The 20,107-nt window shown below is 42.0% G+C and overlaps 1 protein-coding gene across 4 annotated transcripts in view; it reads left to right on the plus strand.

Moving 5' to 3' along the window:
* The first annotated feature begins 644 nt into the window (after positions 1–644).
* The window catches only part of EPHA4 (EPH receptor A4), a 143,258-nt gene continuing 123,795 nt past the window's right edge, over positions 645–20,107 (plus strand). For 2 of the 4 annotated variants that reach the window (XM_029225874.1, XM_029225875.1), the window contains exons 1-3: positions 701–791; positions 3,829–3,896; positions 7,997–8,660. In XM_029225874.1, coding sequence (XP_029081707.1) covers positions 701–791; positions 3,829–3,896; positions 7,997–8,660 — 823 coding nt within the window. Of the gene's footprint in view, positions 792–3,828; positions 3,897–7,996; positions 8,661–20,107 lie in introns of all 4 variants that reach the window. The other 2 variants (XM_029225872.1, XR_003794018.1) reach the window with 2 other exon arrangements.

A 20,107-nucleotide genomic window follows, 5' to 3' on the forward strand; every position in this document is an offset into this window, starting at 1 on the left:
ACCGCTCTCCAGGCAGCTGGGAGCCTGGGAAAAAAGCAGTAATCAAGCCACAAAACTCTCCCCAAAGAGCATTTCATATGTAGATGCACCCCAAAGACACAAAATGGGGCCAGGAGCCAGGTAGCAGAGAGAGGCCGCGGCCGCGCGCAGGAGTGAACGTGTAGCCTGAGTCGGGGCGCGCGGGAGGCGAACACTTCGACCCACAGAAAAAGAGCAATAGCAAAGAGGCAGGTCAACTTGATACTTTTTTTATTGCAATAAAAGAGCATTTTCCTCCATCTCAAACCGCCCGAGGCGTAAGATTGGGTTCCCAACCTTTCCTCGGACTTCCCCCAACCAATTCAGAGTCTTTCGAAGCTCCTTCCGCCGTCCAGGGGCTGGACCGCTGAGATGCGACCAGGGGACCCGCTGCTTCACTCCAGCAGGGGAGGGACGCGGCAGAACTCGCCCCCTTAATCCCGGGGAGACCAAGCGCCCAGCCGAGCCGAGTGGGCGGGGCATAGGGGCGGGCTCTGCTCATCGGGGGCGGAGCAAGGCAACCCCTTCTGCGCTACTATTGGCTGCGGGCCCCGGACTGGCGGGTTCACGTCACGGGCCGGGCCCACCCCCTTGGCAATGTCTTCAGCCTGCTGCACTCCTAACTTAAGCATTTATTCCACTGGGATAGAAGCGGCAGGAGCAGCGTTAGCACCGGCGAACCATGGCTGGGATTTTTTATTTCCTCCTCTTTTCGTTTCTGTTTGGGATTTGCGACGCTGTCACCGGTTCCAGGGTGTATCCCGCGAATGAAGGTAAGAACGGGGCGGCCTTTCTGCGGTCTGGGACAGAGAGGCGAAGATCGGCGGGTGAATGGTCCCCGGGAGCGCGAGGCCGGAGGGTGCAGGGGGATCCCGGCACGAGCGGTCGCCTTGACTCCGGAGAAAGGGGTCTGGAGCGAGGGGAACCGCGAAGGGAAGGCGGGGAGCGGCCGGGCAGCCTGCCTCGGGGCGGTGACCTGTGCGTGTGGCGAGGTTGCCCAAGTTTGTAGCGAAAGGACAAAGTTTATCGGCATCCACCGGCGAGGGCAGCCCGAGGTGCCCCGAGGGTAAGCATGGGAGACAACGCCAAGAAAACAAATAAATAAATAAATTTTGTGGACCTACTCCTACCGCCACTTACCCACTCAGCCCAGGTCGAGGGGGAACGGAAACCTGGAGGTCCCTGAGGGTATGGTGGTGCTCTCGGGTTCTTGCGAAAGCTTTGCGAGCTCTGGTTTCTGCAAAGTTTCCCGAGCCCTGCGCTTCCCGGGACCTGGCTGCCGGGCCTCCGCCGCGCAGCGGTCGTGGCGCCGCTCGCCGGTCGCCGGTGACCTGATTTGATTGCTAGCACCCGGCGTCAGATACCTTTCTCCCAGCCGGGCCCCCGCGCCGTCGGGGTGCGATTGCTGGCCTAGGGGACACCAAGCTCCTCATGTCATCCCGCAGACCTTGGGAACCCGCTGGCAAGCTGAACGTACTCGAGTTTTAGCTTTTTGCCCCTACAACTGTACACCGGGTTAGTTTGAAGGGAACGTGCCGGACCAACTGGATCAGTGTAGGTGCTCAGTTTTATGTGCGTCTGTTTGGACATGCTGGAGGGCTGTGTGTGTGTGTGTGTGTGTGTGTGTGTGTGTGTGTGTGTCTGTGTCGGGGAGGCGGGTGTTTATCATTTAGTTTCTGATGATCTCAGAGAAAGGCGAGTTGCGTGTGCGTGTGGGTATGCGCGCGCGCGCACGCATATGGGTGTCTGTGGGTGCGCGGGTGTCCGCGTCGACGCGGACAATTGTGTGCCTGTGCTCGAGTGCCCCGGTTGTGTGCGCTTATGTTCCGGCGACGCTCGCGCTCGAGCCTGCGCGCGACTGGCTCGCCGACCCTCTCACCTCCCCACCCTCCCCCATCCATCCATCCATCCATCCATCCATCCGACTGTCCATCTCTCCAGGATCCGTGCATCCATCCCCGTACAATCTATCATTTTCCCTGTTCCGAAGGAGGGAGCCAAAAACCAACTTAGCCTTGGCTGGGCGGGCGGTGCCAAGAGCTCGCCGGACGCAACCTCCCAGAGATTCACACACCTGCCGGCAGACAAGGCTTGGGAGGAAAGAGGCGCTCTGTCACCCTTTCGATCTCCTCTCTCCTACCGACGTGGGCCATCTCGGTCCCTGCTGCCCCTCGGTCCCTGGGGTCGTTCCTCTGAGCGGTATCGTGGATCCCGCGTTCTCCTGACTACTTCGCACTCTTGCTAGGACGTCCCCCAAGACCTCTCTGCACCAAACGCGGAGATTTTTTCCTTTTTTCCCCTTGTTTTTTCTTTGGGGAGCAAAACTTGGGAGCCCTAGACAAAAAAGGCGGTGATGGAGCTGCAGGCTGATGTAGAAAGGAGGGGGGTCAACCCCTCTCCGACCCCTCCTCCCCCTTAAAAATTAATTCATTTTGTTGCTTTTTATTCCCATCACGTTTTCTTTTCTCCCTTTTACCCTCCCTTTCTACTCCCTTCCTTTTTTTGTAAATTGGGTCTTATTGTTCCCTTTGTGTCCCTAATCCACCTTACATAAATCCAAATGGATGTAGCGGGCTTTTCTCTAGAGACCGAGAGGAGAGAAGGAGGGGGGGGCGCAACTCCGGGCGGGAGCGACCCAGGGAAGGCTCTACATTTTAAAATAATTAACAGAACCTAGGAATTCAGGTTTCTCGGGAAAATCAGGAGAAAGAGGCTCATTTTTAACTACTTTGACGTCGGGGTGAAATGAGAGGAGAGGTGGGCAGAATTCAGGGGCCGGGGGGCGAGACTGAGAGTTGGGGTGCGCACGAGCAAGGATGAAGGTTTCCCATTTCCCACCCCTCCCCCAGCCTGAAGAGCCAGCCTCCCTGATCAAATTAATAACCCAGTGGTTCCTTTGAGATGGGCCTTACGACCCTCAGGCCTGCAGATCTCGGTGGGAAAGACAATGTGGAGAGTTTAGGAATTCATTGCGTCGTTTTCAATGTTCTCGGTGCCTAGGACTGTTCCAGCGTGGGCGGGGTGCGACCGCCGTATAGCCGCCCTCCCGGTCCCCCCAAGCTTGGATGCATACTCTTAGGTGTAGCACAAGCATACTAAATCTATTAGGCAGTCCTCCATAACTAAAATTTAAACCAGTGATTTCCTCTTGGGGGAAGGAGTCTCCGATTGTCTTCAAAAAGGCCAAAGAGAATACTTAAGTGTATTTGCATTCTAATTCCACACGTCTGCCATTTCCCCCTTCTGAAACTTTGATATTTAAAAAAGCAGCGGATACCACATCCAGGGCCTATTTATTTGGTGGTGAAGGAAAAAAAAAAAAATGGTAGGGGAGAGAGCCTTTTCATGACCCTTTTGAGTACTCTCTGATAGAATTCACTTGTGGCTCTGTCACCATGATGATGAGTTATGCGGTCATCTGAAACTTGCAAAAACAAATAACTCTAGTAGATACCAGACAGAGATGAATGCAGATTTTGCTTGGGAGTGTAACTGCCCTACATAGATATATTTATTTTTTGAATTGTACTTGAGATTCTCAATTCATCCTTTTTAGAAAAAGAATCAACTGAGTCCTGGGATGGAATTTTAAATGCTAAGCAAGTTAAATAAATAAGAACCTGCAGATTTAAAGAGGGGAGAAGATCGAGTGAGTAATGATTATTTACATAAGTGAGACCGGGTTTAGGTTTTGATCAGAGTTGGATATGCACACCCTCGGCACATATGGAAACGCTCAGGCAAATGGTTTTTTGTAGTACTGGCTTTTTGCAATTGGAAATTAATCTATTTTTCTTTGGTTTTTTGCAGTTACTTTACTGGATTCCAGATCTGTTCAGGGAGAACTTGGGTGGATAGCAAGCCCTCTGGAAGGAGGGGTAAGTTCCGAATTGCTCTCTGACCCACAGGGTAAAAAGGAGTGATTAGCAACTTTCTGAGAGTCCTAATGGCGTGATTCTTGTTGATTGTGGCCGGGGGTCAGATTTCCGCCATGGCCTATGAAGTGAATTACGCTTTGTTGGAGAAATCCTATACTCCCTTTGGATAGCTCTGTCATGGAAGAACTGGAATCCAAAAGGGGTTTCCAAACTAGGAGATTGGTGGAGGCATTGCCTTAGATGCCTATTTAAGACTAAAACACCAACAAGAAATACGATCTGGGGACCAAATTCATATATATGTCTATTGCTGTGATAGCCATGAAGTCCTGACAGGGTTAATTTTAGAGCAATTGTTCTATTTCCAGAGGAGGAAAATGAATAAATAAAAATACCAGGGACAGAACATTTCTAATTGTACCAGGAGCAGGTTTCGTTCTGTGTGTGAGCAGCGGGGGGCTCTGTAACTTGCTATGACAATCTTAAATCAACTGCTTTTCACTTGCACGCTGGGAGAAAGCCTTACAAACTTGTACCAAGGGCAACATCTATGCAGAAAAAAAAAAAAAAGCCCCAAGCTTGGCATTGTTGTTACTAAATATGAAGGTTAAAGTATTTGGAATCTTGCATCTTTGGGGACTGGGGAGGCTGGATTATAGAGTATGAGAATGCATCACTGTTCATTTCTTCTTGAATTTGCCATGAGAATAGAATTAGGTCAATAGCCACATTCTCCTACCCCATCCTCCCCCCCTTAATAATAGGTCAGAATGAATCAGCTTTGGAAAGAAATCAGTACAATGCGTAACTCTGGCATCTGCCAAATTAAAACTCTCAAATCCTTTAAAAATTAAGCATATCATCCTACCTTTACATGCTTGATAGTCTATGACTGAGTCATTTGATTAAAAGCAGTGGGGGTGAAAGATTAGGAGTCCTTATCGGGCAAAAATTGTAATGCCAGCACCCAGTATGGCGCTTCACACCTGGCCATTGAATAAACAATAAAGGATTGAAAAAAATAAAGATTCACAGAAACTGTTATAGAAGATGGGCTTCAAAAATAAGACAAGGCAAGAATGGAAAATTTTAGGCTTTCTCCAAAGCAAGTCTTGTCATCCATTTGAAATAAAATGGAGATTGTCCTGCCTTCCTGTTTTTCTGCCTGAACCTGACTAAAGTTGGTTGGGTCTCTGCTGAAAAATTCTAGTCTGCCCTCAAAACCATTTTTTTTTTAAAGGGAGGGAGAATGATTGGCAGGTCTCTGGCAGTGTAGACAGGCTGTATTCACCGCTGATTGCAGGCAATTGCCCTCATCCTTTGAATGCGAAGAAAGGTACAGCTTTATCTTGTGAGAGTCAGACTCTTGTTAATCCTATACCCTGGAAAGGTCATTGATTCAAGGAGGCTTTCCCATGCTACACCAGAGGTATTGCTCTGTAGGCTGAATGTATTAGAACTGCTGGCAAAACTGAGGATGGAAGGTATCAGTACTTGCATTAAAAAAATTAATGAGCCTTATTTTTCTTACTGGCTGTTCCCAAGTTTGAAGAGAGGATACATCTAGTATGATTTTGGACCTGACTTGTTACACTAAATATACATGTGACCTATTGAAAAGCAAGGAGTAACACATTTTCAAGTACAGTTCATGGTCTATCTAGTTTCTGGGAAGCTTTTATTGCAACTTAATACGCTACAGACATCTCCCTCCCCCCACCCCAGCTCCCAGAGAACTGTTGAAAGAGCACCTGGTCACTTTTTCTAGACACAAAACTTCTTTTGGTTGTCTCCACGTCCCTTAAAAAATATATATATATATCTACTGTGCATAGCTGACTGTACACAACCCAGAACCTTTTATGGGCAGAATGTGGACTTCTGAATATAGAATGTATTCCTTCCCTTTCCTTAAATACCGTGTGTGTAATGTTTTAAATATTGTTATGAAACATAAAAAATGAAATTTTATTTGTGTATAATAGAATTAGTCCTTCCAAACTACATAGTAGCCATTGAGAAATTATGTGCCAAATTATAAAGTTTAATTAATTTCTAGATTTTGTAATAAAGAAGACTTTTTTGGGCCTAGAATGAAGGGGTAAATTGGATATCTAACAAGTAGGGGGTGGACTGGCTTTAGAAAAGTCTTTCTGAGCGTAAAAGTATATTTGAATCTTTTGATTTTTCTGAAATCTCTACTTATTGTTAGAACAGGTCACATCTTTCTTGGCTGGAAATCTGAGATTATAAGTTTGACGAATAATGACATTTATTTGTTGTTGTTGTTATTTTTAAAAAGAAAAAGAAACCTTATTTGACAATACCACCAGGTCAAAAATGAATTGTAGTCACTGTTCTTTCCATCAGAACAGCTAAGCAGAACATGAAAATAATGGAAAGTGATGGTTTCTGATGGCAACATTGTAGCAAAAACCTAATTTCTTTTCAGTGTTCATTTAAAGGAGTATACTGAGTTTCTGACACTGATTGTAAAATGCAAAACTAAGGGGAGATTTGTCCTTGTTCTGCTGAATTGATCAATGTGTTTAGACAATTAAGTTCGGGCTGGAAGATTCGAATTAGACCTGAATTATGTGTATGAACTGTGGAGATATCCCTATGTGCTTTCATTTACATTGACAAATGTGTTTTTCCATATTTCCTTTGTTCTCAGATGAGAAGCATGCTGAGTAGGTTTTTCTGAAGGTGGGGATCTATTTTTGGATTTACATGAATTTCCCCCAAATAAGTAAATTACTGGTGATTTATTGCTTAGTGGATAAAAAGAAATTTTAATCACCACAGGGCACTTAACTCTCCCAGTTCTAAAACTTTCATAATGGTGGCAGATGAAAGGGATACAGAATTTTATGCATTATGGCCCTTCACATAGTAACATTTCCATCCATTAATAGTTTTCCAATGCACAGATGGGAAACCTGTTAAAAGATATGTTATGATTCTATGTACTTCATTGGCTTGAATGGAGCTTTAAGTATAGCTATTATAGAATACAAATTTTTTTAAACTATCTTTTTTCTTCTAATTATATTCACGTGTTAGATACTTAAGCTGATTTATACCAGATCTATATAAAGGAATTACTGTAGATATTAATGAAGAATTGGAGGCTGTCTATCAGTCTTGTAGGAGCCCCGTATTATCTTGCTGCTTTTAGGATTACTTTAAAAGCCACAGCGAGAATGAAACTACGACGCTAGTCACAGTGAATTTTGCTGAACTCAGATTATCCCACTATGAGAGTCTCTATGTTAGGAAGTAGATTGAAAGAAAACCCTACCATCCTTCTTTAATTTTCTTGGGCTTTGACTCATAAATACCACTTACTGTTTTATTCTCAATATCCACAATCTATTTAGAAGCAATGCACGTGTGCATTTGTGTTTACTTTGTTTTAAAAATAAGAACAGTATACAAACTTTTTGACTGAATACATGTTCTTGAAAAGTGTTCTACCATTATAAATGACAGTGTATTTGAGAAATCTAACCATAAAGTTTACTCTCTATCTTCCCAGGATTACCAAAACCAAAATGGTGAGATTTTCTTTACCCCTTTAAAGAGTGGGGACATCGCCAAAAAAAAAAAAAAAAAAAAAATAGACTTTTTTTTTTAGGTATTAGAGAGCAGAGTTCTGACAGGAGCACCACTGATTGACTGATAACTGTCTTCCTCTGGCAGACTCTGCACTTCCTGCTCTTAATTTGCAGGTCTCTGCTCAGTTGTTGAAACAATACACCTACTAGTTTTTTCATTTATGAGTAAGTTTGAACTGTTGTCACTTGAACTTGTAGCAGTTGTAATAGGTGAATTTGAGGTTGTTAGACCACCACGAACGAGGAACTGCTGAGAACTCAAAAGCAATCAATCCAGCAAAACCTCTGGATCTGAGGCAAAAGAGTGAAAATTAAAATACTTTCCCAATATAATATCACCTTGGTGAGGAATCAGTGCTGGGTAGCTTTCTTTCTTACTTCAACAAAAATCATCACTGTGCTATGAGGGTAAAATAGAACTGATAAATCACGGTATGATGAAATTTTTGTAATTGATGCATTTCCTTTGGATCTTTGCAGTGGGAGGAAGTGAGTATTATGGATGAAAAAAATACGCCAATCCGAACCTACCAAGTGTGCAACGTGATGGAGCCCAGCCAGAATAATTGGCTGCGAACTGATTGGATCACCCGAGAAGGGGCTCAGAGGGTGTACATTGAGATCAAGTTCACCTTGAGGGACTGCAACAGTCTTCCGGGTGTCATGGGCACTTGCAAGGAGACGTTTAACCTGTACTACTATGAATCAGACAACGACAAGGAGCGTTTTATCCGAGAGAGCCAGTTTGCCAAAATTGACACCATCGCCGCCGACGAGAGCTTCACCCAAGTGGACATTGGCGACCGAATCATGAAGCTGAACACGGAAATCCGGGATGTAGGGCCATTGAGCAAAAAGGGGTTCTATCTGGCGTTTCAGGATGTAGGGGCCTGCATCGCCTTGGTTTCGGTCCGAGTGTTCTACAAGAAGTGTCCGCTCACCGTTCGCAATCTGGCTCAGTTTCCAGACACCATCACAGGGGCCGATACGTCTTCCCTGGTGGAAGTTCGAGGCTCCTGTGTCAACAACTCAGAAGAGAAGGATGTGCCAAAAATGTACTGCGGGGCAGATGGTGAATGGCTGGTACCCATTGGCAACTGCCTATGCCATGCCGGGCATGAAGAGCGGAATGGAGAATGCCAAGGTAAGGAGAGCCATCTTGTACTTTTCATTAGGGCTGAGTGCACATAATTAAATCAGAGATGAGACTAAATGGAGTAAAGCCAGTAATTAGCAGCCCCTGTGGGATGTGGTGGGACAGAGGGGTCTAATGAGTAAGTGCTACAGCTCCAGGTGGCAAAGCTAAGACGATTCTAATACTGACAAAATAAATGATGCTGCTATAATCAGCAGAAGGGCAAACACATTTGCTAACAGGCACTTAGATCTGAGCCCGCTTGATGCGCCCTCTGAAATGTAAATGAACAAGCTGAAGAAAGGCCTTGATTGATCCTTGCTTAAAGAGGGCCGACACATTTTCGAACCATGGTTCTCCTGTCCGTAAACATCTCTCCTCGTGTGGATGTGTACATGAATGATTTAAAGGTGGAATTAGGATTTGTTGTTCCAGTTTCCTCCTGCTGATTAAAATTGAGCTGTGCGAGGAAAGTCCAGTTTTTCCTGCCTTGTGGACCAGTGTAGACATGGCCCAGCAAAGTGGAGCGGCAAGGTTTCAAGTGCCTTATGTTCCACCGAGCACCCATTGATAGGGTTTCCAAGTGAAATGAATCTTGATGAAAGACCTCTTGATTTCCCTGAGGATGTGCTAAAGAGCTAGGAAGAGTCTTCTTATTCGATCTGTGGTCAGAGGCAATAGTAAATTGTAATCCATTTTGATTATTGAGTTTCTAAAGAAATCCAGATTTCTTTATCATGTTAATTAGTATTTATCATATTACTAAGGTGACTTTTTTTTTTTTCCTCTCACCTAAAGTTCTGTGTCTGCAATTCCCTCTTCCCTTATTTCGCCTTTCTGGGGAGTTTGCAAACTTGTCTTCTTTATAGCAGCTTTGTGTTTGAGGAAGGACTGGGAGTAATCCATATTTATATGGATTGCTCATGTCATGTGTGGATTAAGGTTTAAAAAAAAGCAGTTATTCCAAGATTTTAATTTCTGCTTGGTATTTATTTTCAGTGGTTATTAATAGTCTGCTGCTACCAGTCTTATTATGGTTCCTACTAAAGCGTGTAACTCTTGGTCCCATCTCTGGAACAGATCAGATTAATCTTTTCTCAGGGTAATTGTTGAACTGTAGACTGCATTGCCACATGGTTCATCTGATTTGGCGATTAAAGAGCCCGAAATAACTGACTGCCAAACAATTTGTCTGGCATTTCAACCATCTTAATGACAGGGTGGGATTAACTATGGAGCAATCCACTTGACTGATTGGAAATCAACAGTTATAACCTAAAGAAAGTTGCATTTGGGGTAGTTTGGTGTCATAGAGTTATGCATTTCTCCTTTCAGAGTTCATAAGTGTCATTCTTGATCTGCTATAGTTATTTCTAGGCATAGCTAACAATGACTGTCTTTTAACTGCATTGAAAAGTAAAACAGAATAAAGGCTGGCAACCTTTTCTGTTGACCTAGAGTCAAAAGGTAAACCTGTGAACTTGAAAATTTAAAGGTTGGAATTTCAAGGGTTTTTTTGTTTTGTTTTGTTTTTACAAAGGTAGATTTCTTGCCATTTTGTTAACTCTTGACTTGGCAACTACTAGGTAAGCTGTACCAAATGGAAACCCTGAAGTAGATTCTGGCATTAACATTAGAAAATATGTGAGTGCATTGTTACTGGCACTGAAATTACAATCATCATAGCAGGAAGAGTGAAATGAATAGGGCAGTGACATTGCATCACATTTTAGAGTAAATTATTCTGCCTTTTTGATTTTTGTAAGACAGGACTTGCACATCTTTACATTTCAAGATTCTTATATATATTTAAACACACACACACACATTGTCTTCCATTTCTTGCTCAAACGTTCATGCTTCTGGCATTAGTACATTTCTCTGTATCTAACGTCATTGATTTCCAATTGTCACAGAGCCCAGTAACTCATACATTGCTGCACAGTGAGACTCCTTGACATTTTTACAACCCAAATGAGAAGGAAAAGAGAAAAAGATGGAGGGGGAAGTGAATGTAAAGGCAATTGAACATGGTAGTGGTTGGCTTTATGGAAATAACCTTGGGAATCCAGTTCATCATCATGTGGTCCATGGAAAGGGTGAGGCTTCATGTTTTAGGTCCAGTCCGTTTCTGAGCAAACTGTTCCTAACACAAGGCGAGGTATTTAATGGAAGGGGAAGGTTGATTAAGCTATTTTTGAGAATCTTTGTTCTCTGCACTCTTGCTACCCAGGTATTTTCTTTGCTACTTGTAAAATGATTAAATCTTTCAAGAAGACACTTTTTGCACAAAACCTTGCACTTTGCTTGTATTTAAGACTACCAGGTAAGAATCTCTGATGAATTTAGGGAGGAAGAAAAAACTTGAATGACAACAATTCTAAAATTCCAAATTTGAGTGAGAATTTTTAGGGATAACTCAAGACTGTAAACATCTTAAGAGTAATGAAAATGGTTTCCTCCATCCGTGCCATCATTACTGGAGTATCAGGATTATCTAGGAAGAGCAGAAAGAACATCGACACAAGGAAATGTGTCTCAGTTTGGTCACTTAGCTGCAAGACCTTGAGCATTTCTTAAGCCCTCTGAGCCTTGGCTTGTTCATCTATAAAATGGGTTGATAATAATTGTACTTAGCTTAGAGACTTGCTGTGAGGACACAGTGATGTAAAATTAGTAAAAATCACCTTTTAGATCATAAAGCATTAATCTGATGTTAATGCTAACATTTCCTTTATCACTCAGCTCTTACCAAGGTCATAGCTGTTGAATTTTAAGGTTGTTGAGTTAAAATGGTAAAAGGGAAGTCCATCTTACAACCGCTCTTAGAAGTCAAGGACAAAGATAGGAAGCATTGCCTTTGCCCTAACAAAGAATAACATTCATTTGAAAATGATATTTGGACAGTGTCATTTTTTTTCCCTCCCCTACAGGAAAGAGAACTTTCTTCTGAGTGAAAGAAAAGTGATTTGGAAGTGGGACAAGAAAGACCAGGGCGTAAAGGGAGCTTAAGAAAGGATATTAAGGAGAATGGGCAAGTCTTCAGAACTCTGGCAGCAGGTTCCTCCCCAATTGTCTTTTCAATGGGTCTGCTGTGGCAGGACAAATAGAAGAACAGGTGAAAGGTCACCTACTTCCTCATCCATCTTCCTTGGGGTCTGGGAGGTCAGAGTGAAGATTGATTAAGATCTTAAATGTTTGACAAAAGATCCTTGGGCAAAAATGGCCAGGGCGGGTGGGGGCCTGGGGTGTGCTGTTGTTTGCATCTAAACCTGGTCATCGACTGGAGTCCTCAAGGGACCTTGGGGACAGGACTACACTTCCTCTTGGAGTTCTTACCTCCAAGCAGTACATGCAAATGCAGACGGAGGTGAGTAGCCGCGTCAAAAGTGTCAAGAGCGGCAGGGTGATGGCGGGCATTGCCCTCTGAAGCAGCTGCAAGTTCATTCTGCCCTTGAATACCATTTTCTGAAATGATCTGGCTCAGTCTCAGCAGGACAAAAAAGAGTGTAAGCCACTCATCTGTCTTCTCCAGGAGAATGTCTGCCTGGTGTTAGCAGTAGTTTGAACTTGCCTAGTGATTGGGTGCAGCGGATAAGTAACTGTTCTAGTTAGTAGGAAAAAGGAAACAAAATCCTCCTGAGACATGTCCCCCCCACCCCCGGGAGGGAATGTTCCAGATGTTTTACAGGGTTGTTTTATTACCTCAGAAATATTAAGCAGGAGGAAGAGAGGAAAAGATTCTTTATTAACTTATTCTTTGCTTAATTAAAGAGCTGAACAATGAAAGGAAGTCACAGATTTACTCTTTGTGAAAGATTAATAAGCAATATTTTCAGAGAGCATGGATAAAAATAATACTAATGAAAAGAAAACATTCTGATGGAGTCACTTAAGGCTAAATAATGCTAGGTAGGAATTAAACCTTGCTTAAATACATAATTTTGCTGTAAATTGTTTGGGGTCCTCTATATCTAGGACCTATATTATATATCATTACATATATGATGCCTTCATATCAGCGAAAGGTATCTTATTAAAAGCTCTTTTGAGAAAGAACGATACAGAAATGCTTTGATGGCTATAAAATATTTCCCATCTGTGCTCTGAAAAGAGGGAGAGGGCTGTGTTTAGACAAAAATTATTACTTTGTTTTCCTAATATATTATAGAAGGACCGTAGGAGAACGCAGTATGGGAAAGGAAGCATTTAAAATATAGTTCAGAGAGATACTGTTACATCCTTTCCACTTCTGAAATTTTTCTTCTACCTTTGAATCATGTCTTTAAGAATCAATTGCTCAAGTCACATGGCTGCTTTTATCTCTGGCTTTGAAGCATGGCTGTGATCATTGAAAGACACGATTCTTTACATCTGAGAAGAGCAGGGTTTAATTATTGTCCTTTTCCCGTTATACTTTTTTATTTTCCCTTCTACGTGTGACCAGGCTTCTTTTGTGAGTGTGAATCAGGCAATGGTCTCTATTTGGGATTCACCAAAGCACCACGTAGGAATTATCTCAGGGATGTTTGAATCCGATATTTAAGATTTGATGATTTATTTTAATCTGACTGAACTTCCTTGTACTTTTCAAAAATGAATTAAGACACAATTATTCTGTTAAGACTTGAGTCTTTAGGAGAAAGACAGATTAAATGGCTTTTCAGTTACTACAGCGCGAAACAGAGGTGGTCATGATACATGTTTGACTCTCACATCGTTGAATTTTAATACTTAGGTTTTTGGGAGGCAATTTTTTTTTGCATTTAATTAATGAATTTAACATTACCAAAGAACTGTATGCTTCAGACTCTTACTCCAACTTATTCTGAGTTCCCACTCTTTATGATTTGACAGATAATGCAAATATATCTATATTCATGTATTTTAAAAAATTATAGAAATGGAATCATCTTCTTGTCATCTTGTTTTTAAGATGCTTGACTGTTTGTCATGGACATCATTCCATATTAGAGAATATAACTTTTTTTCATCCTTCATAATTGATAATTAATATTCTGTAGTATGAATAGATCATACTTTAATTTTTTTCCTTGTTGGTTGATAGGGTGTCTTAGTTTTTCCTGGTAATATTTTTAAGCAGACACGATTCACCTTGCTTTGTTATTTTTCTGGCTTTATCTTGGACCAGTGAATTTAGTAAAACTTCTTGACTATGAGCATGTATGTGGAGGAGGTCAGTCTAGGATAACCAGACAAGTAACACCACTGACAATTAAGGAACACAGTGGAGTCTCATTAAATGTTCATTGAATGAATGAATAAATAAATGCATAAGGTATTGTGGCCTGTTTCATATTAAACATTTATTTGGTGGAGTAGTGTTTCATGGAGTCAACATGATATATCAGAATCTTTGCATGTGACTAACGTATTATGAGGTCCTTTTTTGTAATTCCTACTTCAGTTGGGTCTTAACTATTTTCATCATGTTTATGAACCATCTCTATGATCTGAATGTTCAAAAATCTCTGCAGCCCATGAGTTAACACAGTTATTAGCACAAAATGGCTAAGACCTGCCTTTGACGTTTGAGACTTGGGCTTAGTTTCTAGGTGTGCTGCTTAACCAGGTGTGCAATCATGGTCACTAACTTAACCTCCCTAACCTCAAGTTTACATCTGCAAATTGCTGACAATGGTATGTTATTATGTATGATACACACATATCAGCATGCATGTACAAAGGGTTTAGCACAGTGCCTAGAATGATTAAGCACTAATGAAGTGGAAAATGTTATTGTTAATTTTATTGTTGTTCGATAGAAATATGGTGACAGTATGGGCTATTAGGTCATTGTCTGTCCAACAATGGAAACCGGTTTAGGGTTTGAAGTAGATTTTTTTTGGGGGGGGGAGAGGTGAGGGCAGTGGTGACATATGCAAGGGTGTAGGGGATGGTATGAAATGACTGTTCTTATCTGCATTGATCAAGTCCTCTGTTCTCCAGCCTACTGCAGTGATTCTCAAAGTGTGTTCCAGCTGGGTTCCCCAAGACCCTTTCATGTGGTCTGCAAGGTCAAAACTTTAATACTGATATGTCATTCGCCTTTTCCCTCCCCTTTTCTCATGAATGGAGTTTTCCAGAGGCTACCTGATATGTGATAGCTCATCTCATCAAATTGAATAGAGAAGCAAGTATGAGAATCCAGCTGTCCTCTGTTAAGCCAGGCATTTAACGATGTCACTCTTCTCACTAATTTTGTTTTAGAAAATAAAGTAATTTTTTCATTAAAACATATTGTGTTAACATGTAATGGGTTTATTATCGATACTTTTAAATAAGTTCCTCTCAGTTTCAATTTCTAATGGTAAATATTGGTAGCTTTAACCCACATAAACAAAAGCACTTTGGCAACCTCAGTTGTTTCTAAGAGTGTGTGAAAGGGTCATGAGACCAAAAAGGTTGAGAACCGCTGCACTGGTCCATCAGCTTTTTGTTTTTCTGGCAGGTACAGAGAGTGTACTTCTGTCTTCTGTAGACACTTAAAGTAAAATAAGAAAGCTCTGGAAACTTTCAGAATCTGGAAGATTTAGGTAGCTTAGAAGAATGACATTTATTCAACCCTTTAGATGTTTCTATAAAATTAGGCAGCAATTAGCCCTTAGCTTTTTAAAAACGGTTTATCTGTGTCTGATAACATGCCTCAGTGCTCTCAAGTTTTACTGTGCTTGTGAGAAGGAATGATTAAAGAAGGCCTCAGCTGGACCCTGGACCCTGAGAGACTGTATCTTTTTCACTTAGGGCCTAAAACCTTTCTCACTGTGTCCCCTTCCAGCTGGTACCTCTGAGCTGTTTTTGGGGGAGGAGAACAGGTGAGGTCACTGGGTCCCATGATCTGGAGGGTAATTAATAGTCCCATGACTAAATGGACATTTTATGAATATTCAGAGTCTGTTTGGGCTTCTGGGGAGACAATCGGGTTGGTACCGCTGACAACTCCCTTTGGAGACACGGAGCGTTTTCTGCGTGAATGCGGGTCGTCAGCTGTCCGCCTAGGGTTGCTTTTGCCGGCAGCAGATTCCTCATTTGCATATTCTGTATGCGCCCTCATGCAAAACAGCACACCCATTTCCCCCTTTCACAAAGGCTAGAGGGCTTCCTTTGGAAACTCCAGCCAAAATCTCCTTCTGTTTATGCAGAACCCAATGATTTAGACACCATGCAAATTAATTCGGTTTTGATTTGAATGCTTCCAGAGATTGGGGGTGTAGGCGTAGAGTGGGGTATTTGCACAGGGCCCTTTTTGTACACAACTCCGCACCCTCCCCGCTCCCCCCCGACCCAGTGTGTCTGGTTGTCACTCCCCGGGCCCCTTGCCCCATGCAAAACAACCCACGGTCCCGCTGCTCTTTTTTTTTTTTTTTGCGGTACGCGGGCCTCTCACTGTTGTGGCCTCTCCCGTTGCGGAGCACGGGCTCCGGACGCGCAGGCTCAGCGGCCATGGCTCACGGGCCCAGCCGTTCCGCGGCACGTGGGATCTTCCCGGACCGGGGCACGAACCCGCGTCCCCTGCATCGGCAGGCGGACTCTCAACCACTGCGCCACCAGGGAAGCGCACGCTGCTCATTTTACTGTGACCTTTGGAAAGGAGCCTAGTCTTGGTGAATCCCTTGGCTTGTCTGTTTAGTGACAGTTTCAGCTGGAATCTTGCTGTTCTTTCTGAGGAGGGAGGAGATGGCACTATTCAGATTATGCTAGGAATGTTTAGAAGTGGCCCAACAAAGGGCTTAAAACATTGTCAAGTAAAAGATAAAATTCTTGGAGAAAGATTTGTTAAGGTCTCAGGAAATTCCAAAAATAGGCTTTAGGTCACTAGTGGGCTGGAACCTATTCACTCATTCAACAGATAGAAACTGAAAGCGTATAGTGTACAAATCACCATTGGTATTTTCATTGTGTTAGTGTCCTTTATCTATGAATGAACACAACCATCTTCATACCTAGAATCATGACTAAAATCTCTTATTTTCACTTATGTCCCAGATAAATTTCTTTCAAAGGCGTAGTAACTGTAATTCTGTTCCTTATTCTATATGTATATTCGCTTTGGGTTGAATATTGCCTTTTGAATTCCTGTCTTCCCATCCCACCCAGTGTCTCCAAATTTACTTAACCTTTGCTTTATTCCTTTAGAATGGTAATGCGAGCACACTTATATTTAACCCAACAAACTTCACTTTCCTCTTGAAAACAGCACTGCATTCAGAAGGCCGTGATCATATGTATTCTATGAACTAGAAGAAGGGGACTGAGCATGAAATGTTTTTGAAGTTCAATTAGTTTTGAGTTCGCACTGATTCACCGGGCAGCATAGCCAGACTTTGCAGTGTAATTAGGCGGAAGGGCTGGGTCAGCTAAAACAACATGGAAATGTAGAAGAGCTTCGGTTTAGCTCCACGTGGCCTGACAGAATTTGATGATGCTGTTCAAAGTCGATTTGGGATGGATTATTAGGATTAAAGAACACCAGAAGGCTCTGTACTTGGTGTAGTCTCTCGTGTCATTAGTGGATGAGAAAATTCAGCTGCTTCTCTGGCTCTGGTTTCCAAGAATGGATTTAAACAGACCCACACTTCTCAAAGGTGATCTTACTAACCTCTTCCTAATAAGTTACAGATCTCCAATTGCTCAGAATCCTGAAAGTACCATTTGAAGTAAGTTGATTGATAATTATCATTTCCCCTACGTGTACAGATATTTGCCACAGCAGTACAAAGCTATGGTACAGTTTCTTAATTACCCAGATAATCCTGTTCGCTTGTATTTTTAAACTATGAAGTGCTGGGTAATTATTCAATTCTTAATAGAAGGCAAATGGCAATGTAAACAATAATTAGGATGTTAGACAGACTAATGCGCTTCAGAGCAAATTGGATTTTTTTCATACTGTTCAGCATGAAGTCCCATAAAGCTAACAATTTAGAAGCAAGGCAAAAAAGGTTCCATTGGGTTCATATTTATGGCGTTATCTCTTCATGGCTTGTTTCTGTGAATAGCAGTTTGCCCCAATGAAGCTGGCTGCGCCCAAGCCAACTGTTTCCTCTGTAACAATCGCTTCCCTGCTGTTTGACATTTGGCGATGTTCTCCCAGGCCTCCAGATTGGTCCTTTGTCTGCTGCAGATCCGAGGGGTCAGAGGTTAACAGAATACTGATTTCCTCTCATAATACCATAGCAGGTAAATATGGGCCAAACTCATGATTAGTTAAGACGCAGCTAAGTAAGGAGTGCTTTTCTCATGGGCTTTTGTCCTTAAGAACTTCCCTGATTTGAGATGCTGAGTTTCCCAGCTCTTTCCTTCCACAGCGGCATCTTCATTACCAGAGCTGCTGTCTCTTTTATATAGCTTTTTCCGTTAATAACCATTCACAGCTAACAATATATCCCCAGAAATACATGACCTGAAAACGGAGCAAATCATCACGTTTGATGAATTAATTTCACCAGCTTAACAATACTTTGCAATCTTTACACATTTAATTATGTCTTGTAGTCTTATCTGTACTGTGTGTTTCATGGATGAAATAATAAACTGATAACAAAGGCGGTAGACAAAGATCTTTTAATAGTGGTGCTGTTACCCGCCGTCCATTTTTTTTTTCAGTCCAGCCTTCATGGTGTGTTGCCAATTAGAGGTATAAGTAAACAAACAATTTTATTCCCATTTTCACCATTTATGGAGATGTTCAAGCACTCATCAATATGTTATTAATATTTTACATTTAATTTAATGTAAATTTACATTTACATAATTAATATCAGTTTAATTATATCAGTGTTAATTTTTCTCCTAAGGATTAATGTAAGCTACTCAATAGGTTATATCTTAATTGTTCATGTTGGACACACAGGCTGTAGAAGTTTAAAGTATCTTTCAAACATTCTGTTACTATCAATTAATTAATGCAAAGGCCACCTTTGTGTATATCCCTATCCCATTTCTATTTGGCCAACCTCCTTCACATTGCACTGTGACCTTGATGCTTAGATTCATTTGTTTTCAGTTTTAAGTGTTTGAAAAAGACATCTCCACTTTGAAAAACAGTTTCCTTTTGAAGTGTCTAGCTTGGCACTGACTGAAGCAGCCCCCGGGCCAATTAGCATGTTAAAAGAATGGGTCAATACCTTTCTGCTTCCTCCACCCTCCTTGCTCTCTTCTGAGGGGGAAGAGTTTTGAAGAACCCTAGGAGGCTCTTGACAGATGTGCCAGGAGACTTCAAGAGGATTGTCGATTGCCCTGAGTAGGGAACATTGACGGTTTGATCTAGTGCCCAGACAGCTTCTCTGCTGGCCATTTGAAAATGGATGCAAGAGGCACTGACAGCTTCAGGAAAGCTCTAGCAGTTCATGTAATTGTGGAGAGGATTAGAAGAAAAGTGTTGGGAGAAATAAGAGATCAATACAGGGGCACTAGTTGACTTGAACTCACCTTTAGCTGTTAAACACTACATTTTGTAACATTTAGCCTATGCACATGGAAGACTATTTTATAGGTTGGTTTTTTTTAAGGGTTGTGTAAAGCCATGCATTAGGAAAAAACCAAAAGCAGCCGCTGATTTTTGAGAGCGAACTTGTAGGTAATTAACACTGTAACACTTCTAGTACTTAAGATGCAAAGGTGCTAATTAACTAATGGGAGAAATTGAGATTTCATTACTCTGGTCTCTAACGAGGAGCCAGCAAAGATGTGCAGCTGAAAGTAATATTTTGAACATTCAGGTTTCTTTTAAAGCGTTTGCTTTAGGAACTGCCTCTCTGTTTATCCTAGAGTTTTCAATTAGCACTAATGCAGGGCTACAGTAAAACAATATAAAAGCGCCGTAATTTTGCACCAAGGAACTCTTGTTGATGGAAAAATGAGAACGTTGTCTTTGCATGATTAAAAAGAAAAGCTTTTAAAAAGTTTGAAACTCACCACCTGAGGGGCCCAAATGGTCTTGCGTTAGGAAGTTATCCTTCACAGGACAAAAAAATGGCTACTGTACTGAGCTAAACAAAGCCCAGTACATACTTTTTTCTAAACTTCAGGAAGGATTCTGGGATCCTCATTTACAAAATGTGGCTGTAACTATTTCAGTAATTTTTAAATGGGTACTTGATAAGGCAAGAATTTTGCACTATGATTTCAGCAATTGTACTGAACTATTATTGGATCTTTCCTTTTCTTCTAGAGAAACAAAGTCATTTACTGAAGAGAAGTAATGCCTGACCTTACAAAAATCACAACTATTATTGCAACTTTAAAAAATAGATATACTAAAAAGAACCCCTACCCCCCTCAAAAGGATCGTTGACTTCTACTACAGATAATGATTGAAAAACAGAAACCTATTGAGTTTTCCCAGTATTTCCCATTATATTTTCTAGCTGGTTATCACTGATCTACAGGAAAGCTATTGATTTTTCTATGTTTATCTTGCATCCAATCTTTTT

Source organism: Monodon monoceros, unplaced genomic scaffold, assembly GCF_005190385.1.
Source record: "Monodon monoceros isolate NGI ecotype Baffin Bay Population unplaced genomic scaffold, NGI_Narwhal_1 Super_Scaffold_16, whole genome shotgun sequence".
Lineage (NCBI taxonomy): Eukaryota > Metazoa > Chordata > Mammalia > Artiodactyla > Monodontidae > Monodon > Monodon monoceros.